Source organism: Eurytemora carolleeae, unplaced genomic scaffold, assembly GCF_000591075.1.
Source record: "Eurytemora carolleeae unplaced genomic scaffold, Eaff_2.0 scaffold1094, whole genome shotgun sequence".
Lineage (NCBI taxonomy): Eukaryota > Metazoa > Arthropoda > Copepoda > Calanoida > Temoridae > Eurytemora > Eurytemora carolleeae.
The window spans coordinates 58385-77189 of record NW_019397050.1 but is presented as its reverse complement, the minus strand read 5'-3'; the positions used below and the strand labels follow the sequence as shown (position 1 = coordinate 77189).

General features: G+C 32.9%; 2 protein-coding genes across 2 annotated transcripts in view; both read right to left on the bottom strand.

Moving 5' to 3' along the window:
• Positions 1–2412: 2412 nt before the first annotated feature.
• LOC111711426 (kinase suppressor of Ras 1) lies at positions 2413–10124 on the bottom strand. The gene is made up of 3 exons (XM_023485790.1): positions 9671–10124; positions 7899–8073; positions 2413–4493 (listed from the first exon to the last, which is right to left on the bottom strand). Exons 1-3 carry the CDS (start codon positions 10026–10028, stop codon positions 2798–2800), a joined length of 2229 nt encoding a protein of 742 aa, XP_023341558.1. The 5' UTR covers positions 10029–10124; the 3' UTR covers positions 2413–2797.
• A 4177-nt stretch (positions 10125–14301) lies between these two features.
• LOC111711425 (uncharacterized) overlaps positions 14302–18805 on the bottom strand; it is an 8177-nt gene continuing 3673 nt past the window's right edge. The window contains exons 3-5 of the mRNA XM_023485789.1: positions 16872–16964; positions 14541–15800; positions 14302–14470 (exon numbers count right to left, since the gene is read on the bottom strand). Of these exons, the coding sequence (XP_023341557.1) occupies positions 14321–14470; positions 14541–15800; positions 16872–16964 (1503 nt within the window). The 3' untranslated portion in view covers positions 14302–14320. The remainder of the gene's footprint in view (positions 14471–14540; positions 15801–16871; positions 16965–18805) is intronic.

The window sequence follows — 18805 nt, the reverse complement described above, 5'->3', positions numbered from 1 at the left end:
AGCAACAGTTTACAGGTAAGGGGGCGCTAAAAGCTAAGTATTTATAAATAGCACAAATATAATATTCCATAGAACCCTAAAAGAAAATATTTAGAGTTTAGATCTATGAATCTATGAATGTATTTACATATTAACCTAATTGTATGCATATAGTCAGGAATATAGGTAGATATAAGAAAAAGAGATGGATGGGTTTTCCAGTTTTTCATTTCGTTCGTTCATCGTTTGTGAACGACCCATTTCATTAGCTTTTTCAATGGTTTAAAAAAAAAAGATTTTGTTCGTTCTCAAAATTATCGTTCATTTTACATCTATTTCGTTCCTTTTCTCACTAAACCATCGGTCAGTAAAACCGTTCGTTCATTTAAATAATTCGTTAATAAAATCGTTCTTTCAGTAAAACGGTATTTTAAGTCGTTCGGTTGTTTGCGTTCGTTTTCTTTTATTTTTCGTTTTTTTCATTTTCTTGAACGTTCATCGTTCGTTTTCTTTCTAAACGACACGGAAAATTTTGTTTGTTCTCAAAAATGGTGTTTGTTGACAAAAACATTGCCCAGCTCTAGATATAATGCATAACTGAAGATTCAAATTTCTTTATATTTACGAAATACACATTATACATAGTAATTAATCGGTGCGCTCTAAAAATGTTTACTGTGGATGTCAAGTTCAGATTACAACTTTTATTTGTGCTACAGTGCCACCTGTGGATGTATTTTTGAATAAAACACTGTTTAGTGATAATGTAGAAGTAACGGTGTCAAGAAAAGCGGAAAAAGAAAAATCATGGTTTTTGCCACAAACTCAATCTTTGCAACCAGATTGTGGAAACTTTTGATATTTCAAAATTATATTTGTTTATCTTACATAATTCATATTTTGAAATATCATGTCCAGGACTACGAAATTCGATTGTAAAGATATAAGGATTAGAAAATCATAGTCTGTTTACCCTGGTGTCCTCAGTGTTGATATTTTTACCATGACTTTTTTTCATGTTTTTCCTTTAGATCCAAATTGATTCAATAAATAATTTATACTGGACATTTTGCACTAAATTTCAGTTGGTAATTCCTTCAGAAATATATCGCTAATGATTAAACATACATACAGTCGTAGGCAATAATACCAACATAATGATCAGAGATTTTTATTTAGGTGTTTATTGTTAAGAAGCTTTTTTAACTGTCAACTTCTCTGTGTTTCCATTTTTTGTGCATTTATGCTGTTATAAAGCTTGATATAAATCAAAATTTAAATCGAAAGTCGTCTTCATTGTATTAATATTTTTGCTTACCACCGTAATAAAAATAGAGCGCATTATTTTAGTTTTTTCAGTTTTTTTAACGATCGTTTCGATTTAAAAAAAACTATCGTTTTAGAAAACAAACCACCCTTTTTGAACTTTCAAAAAAATGTAAAAATGTCGCTTATTTATTTGATTTTTTTAACAATTAATTTCAATTTGTTTTTTTTACAGGAAGATAAGATAATAGTATATGTTTTTTTTATCGAGACAAATAACCTTAATGTTTTCTGACCTCGGATTGTCCAACCAAAAAATGTATTTTCTTTTTGAAATTTCTTTAACGATCGTTAATGAAGGGTCGTCGTTAACTTTCGTTAGCAAAGGGTCGTTTTCAAATACTATAGTTTTTAAAAACGACCATTTTTTAAAAAAGATAAACGATCGTGTTTGAAAACGATAGTCTTTTTAAAACGAAAAACGATCGTTTCTGAAAACGACCGTTTCGTTTTCGTTTTTTCGTCGTTTTTAAGTGAGACGATCGTTTTTCGCTAGGTTAATTTTTGGTCGTCTTATTATACAAGTCTACAGGCTATTATTCAAGGATTTTAGTTTTATAAACAATTCTAGTAATTTAGGCTCAATAATTACTTTCTTAACAAAACATTTGCCTGCGTTTAAAAACCCATTTGTTAATTCTTGCTCTAAATTGTATTAAAGGGACTGTAAACGTAATTTCCATTGATTCTCCATTGATTGAGTCGAATGCCCGATTAAAACTTACCCTTTAAAACTTTGTCTGATTAAGTATAAATTATATATCAATGTTTTTGTTTTTGAAAACTGATTTTTTTTTATAATTGTGGTTTCTCTACAAAAGTGACTTGCACATTTCTGGCTTCTTAACAACAATTGCGAAATCTAGTTTTCAAGCCAAAAAAAAACGACGCTTTCACATTATTAATCAGATTGAGGTTTTAGGTCCAGGTACCGTTGTGACTTGGGCAGATCCTCCTTTTCATCAGCGTTCTTTTTTAATTGATTTTAACAGGTTAAGCACATAAAGATGAAATAATTTTAGACCATGAACTTCAACATTTTATTTTTCTACCCGAAGCACTTTCTAATAAACCAATAAACTCGATAAACATTTAAACTCAAATATATTTTCCAATCTAATTTATAAATCATGTACGTTTACATACAGCTTACAGGTACAACAGTTAACCAAGCGTTTTATAGTTACTTTCAAGAAAAAATACACTTGACAATTTACAAAAATTATCTTTACAATTTTGTTTTATCATGTTTCGAGAAATCATCCACCCTTTAAGGGTGACTTTAAAGTAAACAGTTTATACAACAAACGGAACAGTTTCGTATTATCACAATTTGACTGATTTTGTTATACATCACTTTTCCTTATTAATCTTTGGTATAATTTGGTATGACATGGTTCTGGTTATCCAGGGGTGTCTTTACACATTGTATGCAAAATAGGCTTTTGTAAAAAAATGTATGATAAAAAATGAAAACGCAACTCTATGCTTTTTAGAGTTTATGCTTCTCCGTATACAAAAACCTTGGTGGTTCGGATTGTCCAACTTTATCCAGACTTCTGGGTTCACTTAGAGAATGTCTCCGGGCTCCGATTGAGTTGAGCAAAGGTAGAAGTTGGCGACAGAGCTCTGGAAAGGTTGGTCTCTTCTCCGGGTCCTGGTTCCAGCACCCATCAATGATCCTGGATAAACCTGGATTAAGATGAGCCGAAGGAAGATGTTTTGCCAGATATCCGAGTCCCATTTGATAGAGTACGGTCTGGGACGGATGGTTATCCAGGGGTAGTTTCTGAGTGGAGAGCTGATAAATCACAGATCCGAAAGCAAAGACGTCTCCTTTCTTGGATTTTTCCCAAACAGACCTGTCGTCTGACGTTATATTTCTCACTATCTCAGGACTATAGAACTGTAGATTAAGAGAGGAGGATCCGTAGTCTAGCAGGGAAACTTTGACTGTTGTCTCTAAAAATATATTATGAGACGACAGTCGTCCGTGAACAATCCCTTTACAGTGTAAGTATGAGAGAGCGTTTGCTGTTTGTCTGAGAATACTCAGCTTCTTGGTAGCTCTCAACCTGGAACCTTGAAACACGGTGTGTGCGTACAGAGACTCACAGTTAATCAAACTTGTAATTATCGCAAACTTGGGAGGTTCAACGCAAGCTCCCATGTAGAGAACTATATTCTCATGACGGATCTGTGTGAGGCGTCTTACATCAGAGAGCCATTCCCGAACCTCCTCATCATTCTTAGGAACAGAACTGTGGATATTGACGTCCCAAACCTGACATTTACCAGTGTGAATTTGACCTCCTGAGCCGGATGTGAGAGAATGATGAAACTCAAGTTCACTGTACTTGAACCTAAAGTCTCCCAGGGTTAGAGCCACCATCTCGTGAGTATCTGAGTGAGAAAGTGAGTTTAAACTGCCTGAGAAAACGCTGCTGTTGTAAGAAGAACTTGCTCTGCTGGAACATCTCATCTCTATGTTCTCCTCTTCATCTACTGCAGAGTGGAACATTGACTGTTTACTCTGGAACAATCTTCTCTTCCCATCTGCAACATTATCTTCAATAGAACGTACATTCCAGATCTCTTCTCGTGTTTTCACCTCGGGAACTTCTTCAGATAAACTTTTCCCCTTCCCCTTCACTATTTTTAAGGCTCGGGAAAGAAACCTAAACCTAGATCTCCTGTCTCTCTTAAAGAAGGACGGAGAATGTCGTCCCACTGAAACTGCAGGGGAGGAGCAGGTTGAGAAGGAATAATATCCACTCTCCATACTCTGCCCGTTGTTACAAGCAGGAGCTGTAGCTGAACCTGAGGATAAGGTACTCGTGGTACTGGAGAGAGCTCCTCGAACCTTGCTATGCGACGGATGGCCAGGACTGATCCGTTCCTGGCAAATCATTCGCTGAGGACTTGGCCCAACAGATCTTATGCTCGATGTACCCTCAGATGTAGCCAGGGAGTTATCTCTGGAGAATGATTTAACTTGAACTATACTGGGTTGTTTGAGAATAGAAACCGTGGATTTAAGAGATGGTTTTGGGCTGGATTTTTGAACTAGATGGGGCGTAGCTAGAACTGCACTATGGTGAACATTACAGTGCTTCTCTGAAGGAAAGGTCTCGGTTGGTAGATTTCTTCCTCTCCTTTGAAACCAACGAACCACTTTTTCATAAAACCTGAAAGAAATATTTTTAATTTTAAGGAAAGAAAACATAAAACAAAAATTAGCGATGTTTTTACAGATTATATTACAGCACAGTTAAAGCTTCAGTTTTTTAAAATCGTAAAAAATTGGTTTACGGACAAAACTGTTCAAAGGGTAAGTCGAATCTCTTCAAATATCTAAGAACCAATGTTTCTAACAGTTCAGAATTATTTTGAAACAATAAATCAATTGAATTGATAAAAACGTGCAGCCAGGTCTAAACTCGAATTATTTTCAGAAGCTTAAATTTCCCTCACAGTTATGGATCAACTATTAAGATTGGTCAAACTTTGAAGTGTCGCGCGGCCTTTTATAAATTATCACTGATTTTTTTTGCAGCTAAAAATAGGAACATTTCAAGGCAGTACGTAGTATAGGTGTGCTCTTAGTTTTAAATTATCCTTTGCATTTTTAATTAATTAAACTTAAAATTAAAAAATTCCCTTACATTCCCCTTACAATCTCATTACAATCCTTTAACACTCCCCTTACAATCTCATTACAATCCTTTAACAATCCCCTTACAATCTCATTACAATCCTTTAACACTCCCCTTACAATCTCATTACAATCCTTTAACAATCCCCTTACAATCTCATTACAATCCTTTAACACTCCCCTTACAATCGCATTACAATCCTTTAACAATCACCTTAAAATCTCATTACAATCCTTTAACAATCCCCTTACAATCTCATTACAATCCTTTAACAATCCCCTTACAATCTCATTACAATCCTTTAACACTCCCCTTACAATCGCATTACAACCTTTTAACAATCCCCTTAAAATCTCATTACAATCCTTTAACAATCCCCTTACAATCTCATTACAATCCTTTAACAATCCCCTTACAATCCTTTAACAATCCCCTTACAATCTCATTACAATCCTTTAACATTCCCCTTACAATCCTCTTACAATCTCATTACAATCCTTTAACAATCCCCTTATAATCCCTCTATAAAACTGACGTGTTTTCTGACAAGAATTGGTAAACATGAAAAATTAGAAAATAATCAGGAAGGTTTTCAGAATTTTTAATCATTTATATATTTCTGACGCACACCGAAATTTCAGAAGAACCATTTTCATCATGGGCAAAATATTTCTAAAAATCTAATAGATCACGATAGTGATGACGGTAGACTTATAGTCTAAAAAGTGCTAAATCAACTAAATCAAAATAGAAACGATTCAGAATATTCTTCTAAATTTTTTCCGAAGAATATCAAAACCTCTCCCGCTTCTTACTTTTCAAAGTTACAGGGTCACCCACAAAGAATGAGACTTCAGAGACGATTGTACAAAATTTGCAAAGTCCGTTTTCTTGCATTAAGGGTTCCTTGTAGGCCAAAACTTACTTAATTCTTTGTTTATCATTTAGTAAACCATCAGAATACTCAATTGAAGGCAGAAGCCAAAAATAAAACTTCAAATCGTCATATTTTTAAGGTTTTGAGTCGTCTTTACAGTCTCATTCTTTGTGGGTAGCCCAGTATAAGTGGACTATTCCTTTCCTCACCATCTAATATTCCTTTCCTCACCATCTAATATTCCTTTCCTCACCATCTAATATTCCTTTCCTCACCATCTAATATTCCTTTCCTCACCATCTAATTGTTGATAAAAATGGCACTAGCGGAGTATGGGTTAAAACTTATTTTCATTTGAGACGGTATCTTGAACACAGACTTGTTTAAATAGATTTAACTGACTTACTGACTTTAAATTGCGTTCAAAATTTCAGTTCTTTCATTTCTTTTCAAAAGATTTGAAAATTAATTTTTTCTTTAGTTTTCATTTCAAACTGGAATTGAAACGCACTGCAAGAATGGATTTCTCGAATTGCCATGGAAAACAAATTTAATGAAAAATAGTTCCAGAAACTATAAAAATAAATGTTAGAATTTAAAGACTTTAAGATTTTATTAAAGGGAGATGTAAACGTAATTTCAAGTGACCCTTCATGCAAAGATTACAATGCAAGATTCACAACGAAACCATTAGAAGCTTTTAGATGGCCAGACACTGATTATTTTCAATAATGGTTCCTCTACTAAAGTGACTTGCGCATTTCTACTGCAGGAATTCATGCAAAAAATCAGTAACAATTTTAAACTTAGAAAAACCATTATTGAAAAGATTTCAATGGTACCATTGTGAATTGAGAATTTGAAATTACGCTTTGATATTTTAGCTTAAATTATTGACAATATAAAGCTTTTATAATATATAAAAACATGAGGCTTTAAAAAATATTGAAATTATGAAGCTCTAAGAAATATCAAAATTATGAAGCTCTAAGAAATATTGACAATATGAAGCTCTAAGAAATATTGAAAATATGAAGCTCTAAGAAATATTGACAATATAAAGCTCTAAGAAATATTGAAAATATGAACCTCTAAAAAATATTGACAATATAAAGCTCTAAGAAATATTGACAATATGAAGCTCAAAGAAATATTGACAATATGAAGCTCTAAGAAATATTGACAATATGAAGCTCTAAGAAATATTGACAATATAAATCTCTAAGAAATATTGACAGTATGAAGCTCTAAGAAATATTGACAATATGAAACTCTAAGAAATATTTACAATATGAAGCTCTAAGAAATATTAATAATATGAAGCTGTAAGAAATATTTACAATATGAAACTCTAAGAAATATTGACAATATGAAGCTGTAAGAAATATTTACAATATGAAACTCTAAGAAATATTGACAATATGAAGCTCTAAGAAATATTAATAATATGAAGCTGTAAGAAATATTTACAATATGAAACTCTAAGAAATATTGACAGTATGAAGCTCTAAGAAATATTGACAATATGACGCCCTAAGAAATATTGACAATATAACGTTTTTAAAATATTAAAAACATGATTAGAAATATTGACAATATGAAGCTCTAAGAAATATTGACAGTATAAAGTAGCTTTTAAAACATTGAAAACATGAGGCTCTAAGAAATATTGACAATATGGAGCTCTAAGAATTATTGAAATATGAAGCTCTAAGAAATATTGAAATATGAAGCTCTAAAAAATATTGAAATATGAAGCTCTAAGAAATCTTGACAATATAAAGCTTTTAAAATATTGAAAACATGATTAGAAATATTGACTTTAAGAAATATTGACAATATGAAGCTCTAACAAAAATAGACAATGTAAAGTTTAAAGAAACATTGACAATATAAAGCTCTAAGAAATGTTGAAAATTTGAATCTCTGAGAAATATTGGAAATATGAAGCTCTAAGAAATATTTAAAATATCAAGCTCTAAGAAATATATTAATATGAAGCAACTTTAAAATGTTTGTTAATTTTAAGCACAATAAAGTTTTAAAACTTAAAGGTTTACCTTGGCGATCTTTCGGATCCCAGAAAGGATACAGTGCTGCAGGTTGAAGGACGGGTTCCGTTCCTGCTCGAATGGAAAAATCTTTCTTTCAGCATTGGGGAGTGGGTAGGGTTGTAGTAATCAACACTGTATCTTACTCTCATTCTTTCCTTCCTACCGGACTCCATCCCACCTACTAAACAGTCAAATATCAGGTGTGGAGTCAATGAAGAAGAGAGAGAGAGAAGAGAGAAGAGCGAGGGAGGAGAAGGAGAGGGAGGGTTCTCTAAATCTCAGGGATAACAATAGAACTTAGAGATCAAGGTTTTAAATTCTTGATATTATTTTCCATGAGCTGATAAAACTGTTGATGGAATAGAATAGAATGTCTCTGATTAGATGAAGGTGTCTCTGATTAGATAAAGTTGTCTCTAATTAGATAAAGTTGTCTCTGATTAGATAAAGTTATCTCTGATTAGATAAAGTTATCTCTAATTACATAAAGTTGTCTCTGATTAGATAAAGTTGTCTCTGATTAGATAAAGTTGTCTCTGATTAAATAAAGTTGTCTCTGATTAGATAAAGTTGTCTCTGATTAGATAAAGATGTCTCTGATTAGATAAAGATGTCTCTGATTAGATGAAGGTGTCTCTGATAAGATAAAGTTGTCTCTGATTAGATAAAGTTGTCTCTGATTAGATAAAGATGTCTCTGATTAGATAAAGTTGTCTCTAATTAGATAAAATTGTCTCTATTTAGATAAAGATGTCTCTGATTCGATAAAGATGTCTCTGATTAGATAAAGTTGTATCTGATTAGATAAAGATGTATCTGATTAGATAAAGATGTCTCTGATTAGATAAAGTTGTCTCTGATTAGATAAAGTTGTCTCTGATTAGATAAAGTTTTCTCTGATTAGATAAATTGTCTCTGATTTAAAATTTTTAAGAAATCCGATTTTTTTAATAAAACTTTTATCATAACTTTTACAGAGGATAGTTACCATTCTGGTTGAGATATCTTCAAGCGGTATAATTGCTGAGTTGGATTGTTTGTCTTTTCAAAACAGCGAACATTCCCTTTCATTTGAAATTTCATTTTTTCCCTCCGGTGATACCCGAGATAAAACCTACACACGACACTGACCATGACGTTACATTTGTATTTGGTAAGAATTATATTCCTTATTGAAACTGTAAAAGCGAGGGTGGAGAGGAGAGAGATAGTAAGATAAAGATTGAGCAGATAGATAGATACTGAAGGTGTACTTGTCAAGATGGAGGTTTTAACTATGGAGACCATGGCTATTGTCCTCTATCTCTCTATCTAATTAGAACATCTATCTATCATAGTTTTTCATCTCATGTATGTTCTAATTATTCATTTCTAATTTCTTGCACCATCTCTACTCCTCCCTACTCCCTAATCATCCCCGCACAATTCCACCTCATCCCTCTCCTTACTCTACTCGATCCACCTCCTTACTCTACTCCATTTCCCTCTCCATACTCTACTCCATTCCCTTCCTACTCTACTCCATTCCCCTCTCCCTACTCTACTCCATTTCCCTATCCATACTACACTCCATTCCCCTCTCCCTACTCTACTCCATTTGGGCTTTACTCCCTCTTCTCCCTCAAGTATCAAACTTTTCCTTTTATCCCTGTTATCTATCTATCTGCAAAAATATTTAAATACATTATATCTATCTGACAAGATCATGGTTTTACAGTTATTCCTAGTTTATCTTTTTCATTGAAAAACTGTAAATATCTAAATACATCAAAGTATACCTGTAAAGGGATTGGTCACGACGCCAGAAGCTAAATGATAATATGCTGGGGAAGGATTTTGAAAAAGAATTGTTTTATTTAACTTTATCAGCTCTGTATTGAGTCCCATACATGGACCAGGACTAGGTTCGGTTTCTTCAGGACAGGACGGAACAGAAACTCTGTTCTCCTTAGAAGAGTTTGAGCTGAAGAACGGAGTATCTCTCGTCGACGGAGAAGGAGATGTAGGAAAGAACGGAGAGGACGGAGGACTGTCTCCGATTCCGGAATCTGTCTCCCAGGAGCCTCCGATATTTTTATGAGACTCCTCCAGCAATTTAAAGTGCTCAGAAAGAGGGATATAGTTCTTCGGAACCATTTTGTTTCACTTCACTAACTCAGTTTAGTTTCTGAGAGTAAACCGTCCACTATGAATGTTGTACATAAACTGCTATATTTAGGGAATTAAACAGTGTTTGCCATCTGCCATGCATTTAACCCTAGGGAGCTGTCTGAAACAACTCAAAAGCCGAATTAGGTGGTGGATAGTAATACATTTCTTATAATTTGATATTTTCATTTGTTAATTTGTTGAAACCTATTAGCTAATATTTTGTTTGAAAAATATTTATAAAATAAAATCTACTTAAATCCCCCCTCACCCCATTTCAGAATGGCTCGTGCCAACATCTGCGTATTTTGATCTTGTGATGGGAATTCATCAATAAATCTTGTAATTTTATATTTACAGATAGATTTGACAGAAAAAGAAACAAATGTACACGTGAAGGAAACAAATGTACACGTGAAAGAAACAAATGTACACGCGAAGGAAACAAATGTACACGTGAAAGAAACAAATGTACACGCGAAGGAAACAAATGTACACCTGAAGGGAAACAAATGTACATCTGAAGGAAACAAATGTACACGTGAAGGGAAACAAATGTACACCTGAAGGGAAACAAATGTACACGTGAAGGGAAACAAATGTACACGTGAAGGGAAACAAATGTACACGTAAAGGGAAATAAATGTACACGTAAAGGGAAACAAATGTACACGTGAAGGGAAGCAAATGTACACGTGAAGGGAAGCAAATGTACACGTAAAGGGAAATAAATGTACACGTAAAGGGAAACAAATGTACACGTGAAGGGAAACAAATGTACACGTAAAGGGAAGCAAATGTACACGTGGAGGGAAACACAATGAACTGAAAAATACCAAATTTTATTCGTAAAGTCGTCCTTGAAGTCTCATTCTTTTTAGATAACCCTGCACATGGAACCAATATATATATTTTATTACTCTATGGTTCCCTACCTCCATATAGTCTGGATTCCCATGAGTATGATTATGTACATGAATGAAAGGTTAAAAGTGTGAAAGGGGGAAGATTTCGGTCCAAAAAATGAAATTATCTTTATTGGACCAAAAATAAATATTTTTTTTTCTTCTAAAAAGCATGATACAGATAAAGATAATGATCCTAACCACCGCATGATACAGATACAGATAATTCCTAACCACCGCATGATACAGATATATACAGATAATTCCCAAGTACTAAATGATACAGATACATATAATTCCTAACCAAAACATAATATTGATACAGATAATTCCAAATCATTACATGATACCAATACAGATAATTACTAACCACCGCATGATACAGATACAGATAATTCCTAACCAAAACATAATATTGATACAGATAATTCCAAATCATTACATGATACCAATACAGATAATTCCTAAGCACTACCATGATACAGATAATTCCCAAGTAATACATGATACAAATACATAAACAGATAATTCCTAACCAATACATGATTCAGATACAGATAAAGATAACTCCTATAGAACGACATGATAAAAATAGATAATTCTTAAGCGCTTTACATAATAATAATACAGATACTTCCTAAGCACTGCTATGATACAGATACGGATAATTCCTAACTAAGCACTACTATGATACAGATCAGATAATTTAGACTAAAAATACCTGTAATTTAGTACAGTTTTAAGCACGTTTTAAGGTGATTTTGTGAAGTTTAAAACAGAGATTATACAACAGCAAAAACAGTGAAAACTAAAAACTGTGAAATAGAAAGAAGACTTTAGGCAAGGTCATAATGCAAGGAAAGTTAATTGCAGTTGCGTATTCTCTGCGTACATATTGAAACTAGTTCTCTCTGGGCGGAATTTGTAAACAAAAATAGATGTGTCAGTGTTCGTTAAGTATCCAAGAAGGTTAAAAACATTAAATTTTGATAAAAATAAAAATTTGACACTGCAGTTCAAAAGATGCATACACCTCTAAAATAACTTTCCTTGCATTATAACCTTGACTTTAGGTATGATTTTAAATAGTCCAATGAACATCAAATATGACGATTGTGTAGAGTACAAAGATCTATTTCACTAAATAATATGATTGTCAAGCTACAAAAATCAGATTGATTAAATGTCATCTTCCCTTTCCACAGTTATGGTTCTCACTGTACTTTCCACAGTTATGGTTCTCACTGTACTTTCCACAGTTATGGTTCTCACTGTACTTTCCACAGTTATGGTTCTCACTGTACTTTCGATGGAATTCCATCAATGTGCATTATATTCTAAAATATTTAGTGCAATATCAAATCAAAAATTTGGAATTCAGCTAAGTTTTTGTAAATATTTAAATAGTCAGTTGATTGTCAATTAAATGGTAGACTGGACACTGGGCAGGTTATATCTTTTACCCCCCTAAAAACATTGATATTTATTTATTATATATATATATTTACAATCACAAACAAAAGATTAAAATGTTTAATAAAATTACGAGATATTGGAAATTGTGAAAACTTTTTTTTTATTTATCGATATTTATATTAAGCATGGAAGATTTATCAGTCTAACTCCGATATTGGGGGTTTACAGCTGGCCTGAGTTTCTGGTTCAAGATGGTCGGATTTCTCCAGGTCCTGGTATTCACCACCAGTTGCTGGAGAAATTTCACGTCAGATTGGAAATGCGTTGTTACGCTCTTACGCACTAAGTTTATTATTCTTGCGTCAGTTTATCTCTCATGATTAAACATATAATTGGTTGAATTGCGTCAAATAAATAATATTCCTAGACTAGTCAAATATTGCACAAAGTTTACAAATAATTCACAGATTACAATGTAGAGCTAGCTTGAGAAAAATTTCTCTATTTCAACCCAAGATGTTTTGAAATAAATTTCTCTTGTGGCAAAAAAATGTTTGTCATTGGAAGACAATAAAAAAGTATGTACAATAACAACAACAACAAAAAGTTCACATTGTTAATCAATGTTCTACTAAACAGCAAAATGCAAAACAGGATATTAGACACCGTATTGCAGGAAGTAGGTCTATGCAAACAAAAAAACACTGGACATTAGACAAAAAAAGTTTAAAAATCATTTTTAATAGAGATTATTTTGAGAAAGTATAAAAAAACTGAACATTCGCCACGAATAATTTGAATTATCTAATCCTTTGAAACCTGCAATGTCGTAGATCTTTAATATTTCAAAATATAATTCTTTAGAATTAATACAGTTATAACCAGAAAACTCTGAAATAGAAAGACAGCTTTTAAATCAAGTTATAATTCTAAAAAATTAAAAGTTCATGGACACAGCAATTGTGCGGTGTAAAAAGACCGATATCACTTTTAGTGATTCAATAAGAGTTAATTGAAAAAGAAAAAATATTTCTGGTTTTCACTGTAGTCTAGTATAAAATATTAAAGGTTTACGGCTTACGCCACTAGGTTTTTAAAAAAAATAAGGGTTCGGTGTTTAGTTCAATTAACTGAAGAGTCCCCTGTTGTTCAGACCCGAAAAATACATTTTTTTCTCTTGTAACAAAAATCTGGGAAATTTTCAATTATACCTGTCCTTGACTGTTATTCAATTAAACCCACACAAGATCAACGAATATTAAAACATTTTAATTAAATTTGTAAAATTAATTTGATGATTTCCTGGAACCAAAGTTATAAACTAATTATTGTTCATGGTTTAAAAAAAAATTCTTTAACTTTCAATCTTTTAGTAATTATAGCTTTCAATAATGCCAAAATTTCAAATGTTTTGGATGTGAAACTGCTTAATTTTTTTGTGATTTTAAAAAAGATAAAAAGTTTCGTTTCTACAATATTACAATATCCTTCTAGAAAAGGTTTGTTTGGAGATAATAAACTTTTGACACAAACCACAAAAAAAGTAATTGTTAGATTGAATATCAAATAATTTTAAAAGAAGTTTAAAACTTACAGGCCAGATCGATTTAAAGTGTTTACAAGAAACCCTGTGGAACTTTGTATCTGTAATTTATGTGTTCAAAAATTTTTATTTTTTCATAATTAAATAATCTTTAAAAAAAGAATATTTTTTACCGCCTTTTTAATAACTTTATAGATCCAAGATTTACAATTAAATTACAACCACTATACCCTTCAAATCTTAATAAATTGTCTCTAGGAATTGTCTCTAGTTTATCTAAAAATTAACGTCCCCTCTGCGAAGTTTTCAAAAATATTTCATTTCAACGGCCGACAACATCGCGTTCATTAAAAAATGAAAGTTTTATTCACCTCAATCAATGAACTTTATTTTCCCTGTAAAGTAGTTTTGATTAACTAAATATTACCTATGAGCATAACCAGCCCTCCCACAAGAGAAGACCAGGACATGCAGATGTTGTCCTGGTCCCACTCCGAGGAGTTGAGGACCACTGTTGTGTCATTCCCGGACCCAAGTGTGAATGCAACATCACCAGGAGATAAAACCTAAAATATTTACTCATTCATCCCTTCTTAACCAACTCAAGTGTAAAATCATATTTTGCTTAAACCATACCTGGATAACACTGTTTGTCTCAATGTCTGCCATCTCCTGGGCTGCTCTTTTATAAATTCTTCTTAATGTAGGTCTACCCTCATTGTCCTGTCTAGCCTTAGTACTCATGATATCTTCGCTTTCCCTCCTCACTCGTCTTAACTGCTCCTGGTCCTTCAGCGCTTTCCGCTTCAGAAGGTCCCTGATGGTCCGCTTTAGATCGGGTATAGCAGGAGGTGCATTCACACGTGGTGCACGTCCAACGATTGGAATTGTATTGATTCCTTTAGGTGGAATAGGACCATCCCGGCGTCTGCTTCCTTGGGGACCAACATCGATGAAAACTGGTTTTTGTTGCTCCGGAGAGAGTAGCTGGTCAAACTGATCTTCTCCAATAACGAGGCCAGCAGGACGGGCAACACGGGGATCGACATTGAAGGAGCGTTCATTAGGTCCGCCATAGTTGATGGAAGCTGGTGCAATATCCGTGCCTGGAGCTGATGCTGCGATATCTCCTCCACCACAAACTGGATCCGGACAATTAAATCTGCAAACCTGGATTACACACTGGAAGTGAACGTTCATAGAGTCTGGGAATTTGAACGCCTGGAAGTAGGCATATGATACGACTGAAGCGGAGGAACCAAAGTTTTTCATTTTTTGAAAGTTAGACATGATCTTTGGCCTTGTGACACATCCAAGTTCGTCTACCAACTGGATTGGAGACCGTTTTCCATCATGAGCAACACAGTTTCTAACCAGCATATCAAACTTATTCTCATCATCCTTGATTCCTAACACCATCGTCATAGTTTGTCCTATCTTAACAATACCGCTAACTTCACTGGACCATGGTCCTTTCCCGACCTGAATCTGCATCCAGCATTGAAGGTTATCTCCCAAGAAGTTTGCTGTCACGGCATTGATCATGTCAACTTGGAAAGGACGGAATGTTACACTTTTCTCATAATAGTCATACCAGGTACATCGAAGCTTCCTTGCTTGGTCCCATACTTCTTGAACAAGCGGATCATACTGGATTATTACAGTGCTCTCTACAAAGCTTCCAGCAGGGTTGGGTTGACCGTAGTTCTCTGTATTCCCGCTGCTCGTCATACCGCACTGGTTTAGGAAAATCTCAAAGCTAGCAGTAATAGTTCCGCTTCCTGCCGCCAGGTGAACACATTTAGGGTCCGAGTAGAACCCCTTGCTGAACACCATTCCGTAGAAGGGCCGGTCAAACTTGATGTTTACTCTTACACTAGTTTTCTCACATTGAACCTAAACATTAAACCAACATTGTCACCTAAGATCTTCATAATTTTGCTGGTGGGGGGGCCGTGGGGCAAACAATATTAAAATATTAAAATAGTCCAGAAATTGAGATTCAAAAAAGGTCACAATGAAATAAACAGAGAGAGACAGTCAACATTTTGTGACATCATGCTGGGATGATTTTGGTGAGAAAAAAGCAAATTTCTACAGTTGCATGTAGGAAATTTCAAACAATTATGTTCTTCTTTATAACTGTGCGAAAAGAGGAGTTATAGTTGAAAACAAATAAAATTTCACTTTAGTTTGACGTGAGATATAGATAATAAAACATTCCAAAAATTTTATTTCTAATTTGACGCCGTTTGTATATATTTCATGCTAACAAAATTCAAGTTAATTTATTATTAACGAGCTCTTGATAACTTCTTAAATAAAATCAATGTGTTGTTGCAATTAATACATAATTCAGGAAAAATTTACAGAGGACATATGTAAAATCTGATTTTACCAGATGTTACACAAGAATTCTCTAGGCGCGGTTGTTTTCTTTAGTTTGATTTACAGTTTGATTGTTGCAGGCTATCATTAGTAAAAGAAACCATCATTATCTTTAATGTCAAGTTGTGAAACTTCAGAAAATTGTCAGAATAGATTAAATAGAATCTTTTAATTTTCAAATTATGAGAACCTTATTGAGAAATGTTCTCAACATCTAATTGTTAAAAATTCCAGAAAGATATGGAAAGAATTCTACTATTAACCTAGAGAGAATATGAAGAAGTCTTAATAAGAAATTTCTAAACCTCATGTAAAAAAGAACACTGAACTCTTTCCTCAAACTCTAATTTTCGAATAAGTGTTTTGGAACTGAGTCTTTGCCACAAACTCAAATGTTCTAATCTCTATATCTTAGCAACATGACGGTGTAAGTTCATAGTTTGGAATATTGGAATATGAGTTTGTGGCAAACACTCAATTCCTTTCACTAACAGTGTTCAAAGAAAGATAAAGAGGAGGGGGAAAAGGGGAGTAGACAAGGGGGGGGGGGTTGAATCTGAATCTGAATGTTGTTTAATCCTGAATGTCTTGTATCTGAGGTTGATCAGCTGACTGTGCAGCAGATGGCCAGATGTCATCATTATCTCCAGTAGTAGGAGCAATAGGAGCAGTCTAAACAGGGAGAAAGTCAAGTTCAAACCTTCACACGGAGAAATCATGGTTGCAAACGCAAATTCTACGCAATCTAGCTACGCATTTTATATAAACTTAGTCAACGCATTCTACTCAAAATATAAATATGCACATTTTTCGTAATATACGCAATTCATGGCTATATGCATCCTACTTCTATATATATACTTTGTTTGTCTGTCTGTTTTTTTTAATTCAAAAAACGTCTGAACGGCTGATCCGATCGAGCCCAATTTTTTTGTGGAACCTCAAACCTCACTTGACCCGAGGAAGGTTTATGGATGATCGAATTTTCAAAAATTTGCCTCAAATAAAAATCGATTTTTGAAAATTTTGAAAATCCACGAAATTTTTTGATAAAATCCAAGAAATTTTTGTTTGGTTTTGTTTTACAATGCATTCAAAGAGACAATGTTCACAATTTAAAAAGAAGATGGGCGCGAAGCGCCCTAAAACTCTTGTAAATTATAAATATACAAATTTTTCGCATTCTCAGCCCAAAAAAGGGCTTCGCATTTTACTCAAAAATATCTACGCAAATTATAAAGTCTAATCATTCTATGCCATAATATAAGTCTAATCATTCTACTCAAAAATATAAGTATACTCACTCTACGCAAAAATATAAGTCTTTGCATTAAAGCATATTCTGGGCTTGTATAATAAGCTTGTATGATAAGTCTGTATAATAAGCTTGTATAATAAGCTTGTATAATAAGCTTGTATAATAAGCTTATATAATAAGGTAGTATAATAAGCTTGTATAATAAACTTGTAAAATAAGCTTGTATAATAAACTTGTATAATAAGCTTGTATAATAAGCTTGTATAATAAGCTTGTATAATAAGCTTGTATAATAAGCTTGTATAACAAGTTTGTGAAATAAGCTTGTATAATAAACTGGTATAATAAACTTGTATAATAAACTTGTATAATAAGCTTGTATAATAAGCCTGTATAATAAGCCTGTATAACAAGCTTTTATAATAAGCTTGTATAATAAGCTTGTATAATAAGCTTGTATAATAAGCTTGTATAATAAGCTTGAATAATAAGCTTATATAATAAGCAAGTATAATAAGCTTTTATAATAAGCGTGTATAATAAGCTTATATAATAAGCCTGTATAATAAACTTGTATAATAAGCTTGTATATAAAGCTTGTATAATAAGCTTGTATAATAAGCTTGTATATAAAGCTTATATAATAAGCCTGTATAATAAGCTAGTATACAAAGCTTATATAATAAGCTTGTATATAAAGCTTATATAATAAGCTTGTATAATAAGCTAGTATACAAAGCTTATATTTTTTAAATAATCATTGTAAATTATTTAAAGTATTCCCCCATTAAACTGTTGAAAATGAGCAAAATTTTATTCAAAATAAACGTTGGGATTTTTAAATTTTCTTAAATAATTTTTGGAGAAAATGTAACGGTGCCTTAAGCAACCAGGATCAAATATAAAGATAATCAGTTAATTAAATTCAATGATGAGCGAACTATAAAGTTTTGTAGGTTCTATTATATTTCCTGGTTTTGTGGAAATTGAATAAATTTTCTACATTTAACCATCTAAATTCTTATATCATAGAACGACCCTTAAATGCAAAAAATATATTAAAAATCAACGAAAAAATAAGTTTTAAAGTTTTTCTTTAGAATAAGATCAAAGAACCTGTCAAATCATTCGTTGGGATGTTTAGAAAGATGAAAATTTCCCTGTATGATAATTGAAGGACTGCAGTATGGTTTTGGTGAATTATATTGACGTACTAAGCCTAGGGGTGTCAGAAATGATTTTTTTGCATTTTTTT